The sequence below is a fragment of the Lonchura striata genome, chromosome 17, assembly GCF_050655825.1.
Source record: "Lonchura striata isolate lonStrDom1 chromosome 17, ASM5065582v1, whole genome shotgun sequence".
Classification (NCBI taxonomy): domain Eukaryota; kingdom Metazoa; phylum Chordata; class Aves; order Passeriformes; family Estrildidae; genus Lonchura; species Lonchura striata.
The window spans coordinates 2,615,429-2,626,607 of NC_140719.1; the positions used below are offsets into that span (position 1 = coordinate 2,615,429).

Below are 11,179 nucleotides of genomic sequence, written 5' to 3' on the forward strand. Positions count from 1 at the left end.
GGGTGGTTATTCATCTCCTAGAAATCAGATGTTTTCCTGAATCACCAAATCCACCCACAGCACGGTATGGCACCACCACAAAGGCATAAACTCTGTCCTGCAAGGGGTGCTCTGTGTCTTCCCCCTGCCCTGGGAGAACATTCCTGTGCAGGAGAGGCAGCTGTGATGGGTGATGGGCTCAAGGATCCAACTGCAGCGGGAGGGATTCTTCACTCTGCACCACACCATGGGAATACAGGGATCACAATATTCCAGTTAAAATGAGAGAGTGTCCGGGTTTTAGGGTGCAGAAGACAAATTCCTCTCTCCAAAACATTCCTGTGGAAAGAGGGAGTTTGGGCTGCTTTTAGGTTCTACTTCACTAGGTTTCGTGTAGTTTTAGAATTTATAAATTTTCTGTTGTGGGAATTTGTTGGATGGGCAGAGCAGATAAGGAAAAAAGATTGGACATCCCGTTGTTAGCCCCTGAATGTGTATTAAATTGGGAGAAAACATGAAAGAGCTGTAGATGTAAAAAAAAAAAAAAAAAAAAAAAAAAAAGGATTAAGAAAATGAAATGGTTCTTCTATGCCACATGCACACCAACAAAAATCAGTTCAGGCCATTGTTTTTTCCTTGGGAATCATAAGGAAAAAACCGTCTTTCAGAGAACATACCTCACATGTAAGAGTTAATTTTACAATTTAAACAAATTAATTTTTCCTTCCTATACTTTAAGGTTTCATATTAATCCTAGGCTCCTCTACTCTCAGAGTGGTTGATCTTTAAATGATCTTTGTATGTTCTCAAGCAGAAAATGTCCTCTTTTGCCTCCACCCAAAGGGTACACTGGATTCATCCCCTGCTCCATGGACAATGTTGGCATGACCTACCTCTTGTCTGTGAAGAAAGCCATGCAGGAATTTGACCGTCGCCAGGTAGATTATAGATTATTGAAATAATGTGCATAATGCTGATGCTGAATTTTCAGCAGTAGGATTAGAACTGGGGTACAAGCACACAAGCAAAATCAAACGCTGTTAGTTAACACTGAAAAAAACCAGCAATTAAATTCTCTAACTTGTTTCCTTGAGACATTAAAGGATGGTAAATGAGTTAATAAAAGGATTAAGGAAATATATTGAGGGCTGGGTCAAGAGTGGCTGTTAAAAATGTTGCTCTGGGTGCAGAAATACAGGATGCAACTATCTGCACTTCCCTTATAGAATACATCTCCTCTGTCTGGTTGGCAGTGCTGATGACTTCCTGTGACATATTATTTATTTGCTTGTAAGGCTTTTTTTCCTTTCCTAACACAATTTGTCTTAAAGGGATCTCGACCGTCTTTCTCCTCCTCTTGGGAAGGATGCACAAATATCCCTCCTGAAAAACTGTGTCCCCTTGCTGTAAGAGCTCCCATACAATGACACATAATCCTCCGGCAGGGAAAACGAGATCCCTCCCGCAGCAGTTGATAGTTTGCATTCAGAGCTACACGTCCCTCCCTGCCCCCAGGATGGCGTGAGATCCTTGGATGCAGGGAGAACCCTGGATGCAGGGAGATCCTTGGATGCAGGGAGATCCTTGGATGCAGGGAGATCCTTGGATGCAGGGAGATCCCTGGATGGCGTGAGATCCTTGGATGCAGGGAGATCCCTGGATGCAGGGAGATCCTTGGATGCAGGGAGATCCTTGGAGGCAGGGAGATCCCTGGATGCAGGGAGATCCCTGGATGCAGGGAGATCCCTGGATGCAGCGGGGTCCCCGGGGTGCAGCAGCCTCGCTGGTCCAGCAGATGAGCGCATCAAAGGCAGGCTGAGACAGCCCAGCCCTCGCTGCTCCCCGGGACACGCTGCCGTGCCTCCATCCCCGAGGATGTGGGGCTGAGGTAGGAAAAGCCTCCAAGGCTGAGGGTCCCCAGCTCAGAGAAATCAGCTGGGCAGAAATGAGTGAGCAGGGAGAGCATCAAGGCAGCGTCTGCTCTGGAGGAGATGCATTTCCCAGCGCTGGCTTCCGTCTCCTTCCCTGCTGCCGTGATTAGGAATTGAAACGGAGCAAACAGAGCAAAACCCGGGTATTTATCCCCGAATGTGCTGTTTGCCAAGCCTTCCTGCCCCTGTGCCTTCGGACACGCCTGCCACGCCGTGAATCGGCCGGGAGGTTCGGCGCAGTCCGGCTGCCGGGCTGGCAGCAGCGAGGAGCAGACGCTGCAGGAGGATCACACCGCATCTCCAGCTAAGATGGCTTCTGACTTCAAGCCACTAATCTGCTGCCCTAAATCTTTGTTGTCCTCGGTTACAGATGTGCCGTGGATCACTGGTCACCGCCTGCAGCAGGCACAGCAAAAACCCCCCGGAGGAGCCTGGGCTCCGTCCCAGGCGCAGAGAGCCCCGCGGTGTGCTGGGCTCCGTGACCCACATCCCCTCTCCGCATCCCAAGCAAGCTCTGGGGACACCTTTAGGGGTTCTGTGGCTGCAGAGCTGTGACACCCAGCTGTGACACCCACCCTGCTGCCCAGCCCCTTGCCTGTGTCCGGCCTCAGAGGGCAGGAGATGATTTGCACTCTTCCTTCAGTTAATATTCCCTAAGCCTTCCTGCTCCTCCAGGCCTGTTGGTGGGACTCGTGGGAACACAAAGGGGGTCGAACCCAAACAGCCACAGCTCAGGAGCAGGCCCAGCTCCAGGGACAGCAGAGCAGGAGCTTTGGGACTTGGGGAGGATCCCCAAGGGAATAAATCTCCGCAGCCTGGTCTGCAGGGATCCCAAGGACAGCACCTGGGCCATGCTGTGGGCATGGGGGATGAGGTGGTAGGGACTGCTGCCAACACCTGCCAGGAGAAAAATTTATGGAGTGGAAAAAGGGACAATGCAATGTAGCTCTTAATTAGAAGACAGCAGGACTGGAAGGAGAATTGCTTTATGTTGGCTTAAATATTTTATATAATGCAGAGTCAAAGCACATGACTTTGATAAAAATAGTGTGTTTTAAAATAAACCATTCCATGCTGTTGTGGGGTCTTTTTTTTTGTTTTCCAGCTTTTGGAGAGAAATCCACCTTATACATTGGGCACTAGATTCCCCCTGACACACTGGCCAGACACCAAAATCTACAACCGTGCTGGACTCATACCTAACTACGCTGGCTTTGTACCACGTAAGTTCATCAGCCGAGTGAAAACGAAAGTCACTAATTACTGGGTTAAGTAGTGCTGTTATTAGCTGGAGTGGCACAGCAGTGGACAATCACTGAGATGCTCCACATGGGTAGTAGACTTTTTTGTGGTCTGTGCTGAGGCACTGGAACTCTGCCATGCCCTGGCTGCAGGAGAGCTCAGCATTCCCACTGCCAGCCTCTCCCAGGCTTCACATTTCCAGGCACCATCCCCTGCCAGGCTCAGTGACATCCCACCTGTCACGTATGAGGAAGATTTGTTCCAAAAAGCTTCAAGTCTGATTAAAAGGAAAAGGTAGATGGTATGAAGGGGTTGAAAAAGCACAAAAAGTGTAAGGAAATGGTATTTGCCATCAGGACACGTCCTTGCCCGAGCCCTGTGACATCTTGGGCTGCCTAAAAGGAGAGGTCTGGAGGAATTTTGTGTGTAAGGCAAAGTGTGTCCATGCACCTGGAAGCATTAACGTACCAGGCTAAAAAATATCAACGAATCAGCAACTACTGCCTTGCTGGGTTTGGTCACATCTCAGTAATGTGGGTAGGAAATCGTGGAGCTCAGCTGGGAAGAGCTGAACTCATTGCTCGTCCTTGCTGCAGTGCAGAGGGGGGAAATGGGAGAAGATATGAAACGTGGCAGGATTGAAAGCACAAAATGGGAAAACGACTCTCCTGGCAGGGCTGGGCTGTGGCTGATGGGGAGGTTGAGCCCAGAGAGGAGAATGCTGAGTGCAGGTCTGACACTGGGCCCTTTTCTGCAGACATTCCCACTTCCCTGCCTCTGGAGCCACCAGTCAGAACAGTTTTAACTGCTCCAACCAGTCCAGCTCTGGGTGGAGAAAATTAATTAAGGCAGAAAACCTTTAAACAAAAGCAGTTATAATTTAGAACGCTGAACAGAATTTTTTCAGCAGGGAAGGAACCTGCTCCCTCCTGTCCAGCTCCTTGGTTGGCAGGTTTGTCACTTGAAGTGACACCAAACATTGGAATTTGTTCCAATGGTTTTGGTTCTAATGGAATTGTTTTTACAATGGAATTGGTTCCATTGTAAAAACCTGTTAAAACAGGGTTTTCACGAGACAAACCAGTGTCAGATACCTGTCAGGTGTTCAGCTCACCCAACAAGCAGAGGCTGCATCAACACCGATTATCAAACCTCTGCTGTGATTTCTGCAATCACTGCAGAAGGGCTGTGTGCGTGGGACAGCTTTGGTGGCACCTGTGACAGTGTGCCCTGCACCCTTGGGCCAGGCCAGGGCTCCCTGCTGGGTTTGTAGCGCTGAGGAGCTGCAGTGGAGCAGCTCAGCTGCTGCAGAACACCCAGTGCTGGGTGGCAGCTCTGTGGCACCATTTTGTGCCCAGGCAGCTCAAACCACCCCTGCTCAGCTCCTGCCAGGCCACGCTGCACCAGGCCACAGGCAGGTACCTAAATTTAGCTACAGCTCGGAATTAAATCCACCCTCCCTGTTAATGTGCCCCCCTCCAGCAGTACCTGACTCTAAGAGACCAGCGAGTGCCTTCGATCCGCACCAGCAGGAGCAGGACTGCCACCCTGCCGGTGACACAGCAGGCAGCACCTGGCTGAGGGCAGGACAGGAGGGTGGCTGCCGTGGACGAGGTGGCAGTGCTCGTGCCAAGCCCAGTTTTTGTGTTGCAGACCTGCAGGACATCAGCGGGCTCACTTACGGGGACGGCACACGGGAATCATACCGGTGTGAACAGAGGAGACGGGGACGTGCACTGTGAGAACTGCTTTAATGGTGCCTGTACAGCATTGGGAGTGACTTGGAAACAGCAATAATAACACAACACAAACAGAACTTTTGAATGAGAGAGTTCATACAACTTTAAACAAAATTTACAGGTGTTCAACTGCATAGCTTTATTCTGCTTCCTCCTCAGCTTCCTCCTCAAACTCTCCCTCCTCCTCAGCTGTGGCATCCTGGTACTGCTGGTACTCAGAGACCAGGTCGTTCATGTTGCTCTCAGCCTCTGTGAACTCCATCTCATCCATGCCCTCGCCCGTGTACCAGTGCAGGAAGGCCTTTCTGCGGAACATCGCAGTGAACTGCTCAGAAATGCGTTTGAACAGCTCCTGGATGGCCGTGCTGTTGCCAATGAAGGTGGCAGACATTTTGAGGCCGCGAGGTGGAATGTCACAGACTGCTGTCTTAACGTTATTAGGGATCCATTCAACAAAATAGCTGCTATTTTTGTTCTGAACGTTTAGCATTTGCTCGTCCACCTCTTTCATGGACATGCGGCCCCTAAAGACAGCGGCCACGGTCAGATAGCGGCCGTGACGAGGGTCACACGCCGCCATCATGTTCTTGGCATCGAACATCTGCTGGGTGAGCTCTGGCACGGTTAGAGCCCGGTACTGCTGGCTCCCACGGCTCGTGAGTGGGGCAAAACCAGGCATGAAAAAGTGCAGACGTGGGAAGGGAACCATGTTCACTGCCAGCTTCCGCAGGTCAGCGTTGAGCTGGCCTGGGAACCGCAGGCAGGTGGTGACACCGCTCATGGTGGCTGACACGAGGTGGTTCAGATCACCGTAGGTGGGGGTCGTTAACTTCAGTGTTCTGAAGCAAATGTCATAGAGTGCCTCGTTATCGATACAGTACGTCTCGTCCGTGTTCTCCACCAGCTGGTGCACTGACAGCGTGGCGTTGTAGGGCTCTACTACAGTATCTGACACTTTAGGGGAGGGCACCACACTGAAAGTATTCATAATTCGGTCTGGGTACTCCTCACGGATTTTGCTGATGAGAAGGGTACCCATGCCAGAGCCGGTGCCACCACCCAGGGAGTGAGTAAGCTGAAAGCCCTGGAGACAATCACAGCTTTCAGCCTCCTTTCTCACAACATCTAACACAGAATCGACTAATTCAGCACCTTCCGTATAATGGCCCTTTGCCCAGTTGTTTCCTGCTCCGCTCTGACCTGGAAAAGAGCCATTTTCGTATTAGATTACGGTCACTGCTTCCTGCTTATTGCTCGCAAGCAAAGCCTAAGAGCATCGGGCTCCATGAAAGCTTTCATCTCATCGAGCGCAGGGCTGTGGTTTCACACAGGCACCTCTGCAGTGGCTCGCCAGACACAGACAAACATTAATTACCAATGATACAGCACCCACTCCATTTCTCCCGGTGGCACGCACCGAGGCGGTAACCCAGAACCCGACAGCAACGACCCCTGGTGCCGCCGCGGAGCCGCTCCCAGCCGCAGCCCCGGCGCTCCACGGCAGGATTAGCCCCGCAGTGCCCTGCCCGCCCCACCCCGCGGCGCCGCCGCCCCCGCGCACTCACCGAACACGAAGTTGTCCGGCCTGAAGATCTGCCCGAAAGGCCCGGAGCGCACCGAGTCCATGGTGCCGGGCTCCAGGTCCACCAGCACGGCGCGGGGCACGTACTTGCCGCCTGCAACACAGCGAGAGCCGTGACCGCCGTGACCGCCGGGCCGGGCAGCGCGGGGGGAGCGCGGGGCGGGGCCGGGCCCTACCTGTGGCCTCGTTGTAGTAGACATTGATGCGCTCCAGCTGCAGGTCGCTGTCCCCGTGGTAGGTGCCGGTGGGGTCGATGCCATGCTCGTCGCTGATCACCTCCCAGAACTGCCCAAGAGAAGCGCGTCAGCGCCGCGCCGGCCGCGCTCCCCTCCCGCCCCCGCGCCCTCCGTCCCCGCCCGGACCTTGGCTCCGATCTGGTTCCCGCACTGCCCGGCCTGCAGGTGCACAATCTCCCTCATGATGGCGGCGGCTCAGAGCGCTCTCCACAATCCCAGGCTTTCCCCAACCGACTCTGGCTGTGCGAGGCAACCGCCAGCCCTTATATAGCAGCGGAATGCGCGCGCAGCCTTCTTCTCCCCGCCCAGGCGGCCATTCGCCGCAACGATTGGATGCTTATAGCGAGGCTCTACAAATGAGAGAATCTAATTGGCTGCGGCGCTGTCACTCAAGCTGACGGCTCCCATTCGCCCCGCCCTCCTGTCTGTTGGCGTTACAGTTGGGCAACCGGGAGCCGCGAGTGCCCGCCCCAGCTCGCTCACGGCGCTCCCCATTGGCTCAATTGAATGATTGATGTCGAAGCCGATTGGCTGCCGGCCGTGGGGGATGAGCTAACGCCGTTTGATTGGCGGAGAACGAAGCGCCCTGGTAACCGTCGCAGTGACTCCGCAGCGGGCTCTGGGCGGTGGCCGCCGCAGCCGCCCATTCACGGACCCGAGTGCGCGCTTTGCGCAGCGGAGGCGGCGGCTCCTCCTCACTGCGGGACAGGGCGGGTTCCCCGCGAGTCCCCAGCGCTTCCCCCCCGCCCCTCGGCTCCGCTCCTCCAGGCAGGTTTCCCTCCTTCCTTCCCCGCCCGTCCCCCCGTCCCGCTCCAGCCGGCGCCGCAGCGAGTGGGGGAAGGAGGCCGCGTGCGCACGCGCGGGCCGCAGCCACATTCCAGCACTTTCCGGCGCGCGGCCCCGGCCCCGGGCTGGCGCGGCCGCGCGCGGGCGTTGCCATGGCGGCGGCGCGCGCGGGTGGCGGGAAGGGGCTGGAGCGGGCGGTGTGAGGGGAGCGGGAGTGTGAGGCCTTGGCGGGCTGAGGGGGACGCTGAGGGCTCAGGGGACGCTAAAGGTTCAGGGGTTCTGGCAGCTGTGAGAAGACTGTGGGGGCTCCAGGATCTGTGAGGGCTTGGGGGTGCCATAAGCGCTCGGAGGGCTGTGAGGGAAGTGTGGGGATGTGGGGGCGTGAGAGGGCTGTGAGGGCAGAGGGGGGTCCTGGCAGCTGTGAGGGGTGTGTGGAGGTTTGGGGTGTCCAGCTGCTGTGAGGGCTTAGGGCTGCTCTGAGCCTTGCAGTGGCAGCTCTGTAGAGGCCCCTGTGGTGGGAGGGGAGGATCTGCCTGTGAGGGGATCTGAGGTAGACGTTGCTTAGTTGTCAAGGCCTCCCCACATGGACACTCCGTCCTGGGCTGTGTGTGGGTGCTGCAGCCCTGTCCTGAGGCAGCCAGACACCCTGTGCTGAATAAATAACCACCCTCGCCTTTCCTTGTCCCTTATTCTACCTCCCAGCTTTGTGAGCACATTCTTGCCCAGACAGTGCATCCATTGGTCACAGTTTTATTAAACATATTTGATTATTGTTTCAGCAGAATCTTTTTATGGTTGTATGTATTCATTGTGATTCTAGCTTGGTTTACAAGTTCCAGCATCTCTTCTTCTTTCATACTGGAGCAAAAACTTGAAAGAGGCTCCTAATGGAGCTCCCAAGGCAGGGAGTCTCATCCTGCTGCCTTGCTGTGGGGTGGGCTGACCTCAATTGTGCTGACACAGACCAGCTCTGTGTGACACTCATCCTGGAATCTGTGCCTGGATAACAATAATCCAATCCTGTGCTGGGGTCAGGTGAGGAGGAGGTGGCAGGATATAGAAGCCCCGTGAAGGCTTTGGCTGGAGGTTGAATGGCCTCTGGTAGTCTGCTTAATATAAAGATTATGAAGATCAATACTTCTGGCATGTAAACAACATATTCCTTCAGAGGTGCTGGAAGGAGTCCAGGAACACTTGGAGCAGCCCCAGGGCATCAGGAGTGACTGAGGGTCCTGGGAAAGGTTTGTGTCTGCCTGTGGGGTGTCTGGGGAGACACACACAGCTCATCCCTCACATCCACAGCCAGAACGCAGGAGGTTCCTGCAGCTCCCTTTGAGAGAGCTGAGTAACGCAGAGGCGTTGGGGTCCAGATTTATTCCTTTAATTACAGGCATTGATTGAATAGTGTTCATGCTGGAATCAGTGGAAAGGGATGGCTTGGCCCGCTCCAGCTCGGCACAGTCCTCTGACATCACCTTTTTGTTCTCTGATGGTGTTTGAGGTGACCAATTCCAAAAAGTGCAGCATCATTTAGGTACTAAAGGCAGCCAGGATGAATCTGATAAGATTGCTCACGGTTACACACAAGGCTGTGCTAATCAGTAAAGACAGCTTTTCCTGCAGGATGTGATGCCATCTCTTCAGAGTAATGTACAAAAAGAATCCTGGCTTCTTTGTGATTAAAACCAGGGAACGTAGAGCGTGCTGTCTGGAGAGGTTCCTTCAGCATCAATTCTCTTCAGGTGTGCTCAGCACAGCGTTCAGAGGTATGTATGCTCAGGAAAGCCTGGAAAACCTGCCCTGAGATGGAGTGGGGGAGCCACTGCAGGGCTTGGGGGAGGTTCTCTGCTACGAGTGCTGCGTAATGCAGATACAGGTCTGGGGTTTTTTCATCCAGGGCCAGAAAGCAAAGGGCTGTGCATTAGTGCCATCCATTTTCTCACTGTATGAGCAATCCCGAGCCTGTGTGCTTCCCACAGCCTCTACTCCAGCCTGCACTGCCTTTCATGTTTGGGAAGCTGCTCTGTAATGTGTGGAGTGAGCAATTGTTGCCACCCCCAGCATTCCCAGAGGGAGTGTGAGAGTGGAAATGCTCTGCTCGGTTAAGGCTCCCATACCTGTCTGCAGAACACCAGCAGGATTGTTCCCAGTGCAGCAGGGCTAGGACCCTATGGAGCAGCTAAACTTTGCTCTTTGATTGACTTTCTAGAGGTTTCCCCAGGAGATTCAGCCACCTGAATATCTAAGGGGGAGGCATTTCAAATTATTTGTGCAACATTAATTTTTGCTAATTCTAGCCCAGTCAGTGAGTATTTCTGTTCTTAGCTACCTGCACATCCACAGGAAATGACAATCCTATCTTAAATATTTTTCCATTTTTAAAATGGAAGTAAAATGCCAGTACTTCTAAGATCTCTCTGAGAAGGAGCACAGTCAGAAATCTCCATGGAGAGCTGCTGGAGCTGCTGACCATGTCAGCCCTGGTATTTCTAACGCTGTGGCAGGCCAGCATTAATTAGTGTGTGCCAGGAGGTGAGCTGGCAAGTGCCACAGCAGGCTGTTCCAGAACCCTGGCTCACATGGAGCATTCCTCCCAGGGTGAACCTCTGCATGGAATACTGAGTGTGAGGCAAATTCTGGGACAAAAAGCTGCACATTCCACAGTCCTGCCTGAGCCGAATGCTGAAGTGCATTTCCCTTGTTTTAGTGGAGAGGCTGCATCTTGCCAGAGTAGGGAATGCTGGAAGGCAGTTGGGAGGGCAGAGAAAGGAACAGCGCTGAGGTGGGATGTTTGTGGCTCCCACGTTGTGTTTTCATTTCAGACATCTGTCTTAGCTGGTATTTAATTACTTTGAAAGTTCTCCTCAAACTCTGCTGCAAGTGACAAGCAGGGAGGTTTCACCTCATTTAGGGGCAGATCCCATCTGTAAGTGCTGCATAAATTAATGTGGTGAGAAGGGTCCTAGAAAACATCAGGGCAGTGTTACATGGCCAAAGACCCTGGGTATAACCCAAAGATAGACACTGGGAAGTTAAAATAAGTTGGATATTGCACTTCTGTTTTTCTGAATTACATATTAGGGTTTTTTTAAACTTTTTATTGCCATTGTTTTGGCTTTTAGCTACCTGTATTGCTTTTGGCTTGGAAACAGATTTTACTGTAAACACAACTGGTTTGGACAGAATGGGGAGGGACTTTCTTTTCACTCTTGCATATTGCCTTCCCCTTTTGCTTAACAAGTGTTCTCTGCATGTGTGTACAGAGCTGATCCCTCCCCTCAGCAGGCAGGCACACAGCGACTGTTGTTCCTCTCGGTGCTTACCCGGTGAGATTGCAGCCTGTGTCTCTGAAACAGGATCCAGTCTGAACTGAGCCTCTACCTGGGGCTGGCAGGAGCCCAGAGAGAAATCACAGAACTAATTATGTTTCTGTAGGTAAAAACCTGAAGCCCTGAGTTAAGGGAGGGACACTGGCGGATGAGTGTGATAGGAGCAGCCTTCAGAACCAGAGGGTTTTTGGTGTTGGGGTCGTTCCAGGTTTATGGTAACACTGAAGTGAGACGTGGGTATGTGCAGGTGTTTCCTCATTTTTGTCTGATTGTTACTTCTAAGGATAAACAGTCTTGTTTTCCAGAAATTACTGCTGCTGTGATATTGAAATCATGAAGGTGAGAGGCTGATTCC

The 11,179-nt window shown here is 52.9% G+C and overlaps 2 protein-coding genes across 2 annotated transcripts; one reads left to right on the forward strand and one right to left on the reverse strand.

The window, feature by feature from the left end:
* Positions 1-833: 833 nt before the first annotated feature.
* Positions 834-8,279, forward strand: CIMIP2A (ciliary microtubule inner protein 2A). Its single transcript, XM_085593809.1, has 3 exons — positions 834-917; positions 3,016-3,133; positions 4,806-8,279. The coding sequence occupies exons 1-3, from the start codon at positions 849-851 to the stop codon at positions 4,892-4,894; spliced, it is 276 nt and encodes a 91-aa protein (XP_085449935.1). The 5' UTR covers positions 834-848; the 3' UTR covers positions 4,895-8,279.
* TUBB4B (tubulin beta 4B class IVb) lies at positions 4,885-6,947 on the reverse strand. The gene is made up of 4 exons (XM_021542279.3): positions 6,836-6,947; positions 6,650-6,758; positions 6,457-6,567; positions 4,885-6,091 (listed from the first exon to the last, which is right to left on the reverse strand). Exons 1-4 carry the CDS (start codon positions 6,890-6,892, stop codon positions 5,031-5,033), a joined length of 1,338 nt encoding a protein of 445 aa, XP_021397954.1. The 5' UTR covers positions 6,893-6,947; the 3' UTR covers positions 4,885-5,030.
* Positions 8,280-11,179: the final 2,900 nt, after the last annotated feature.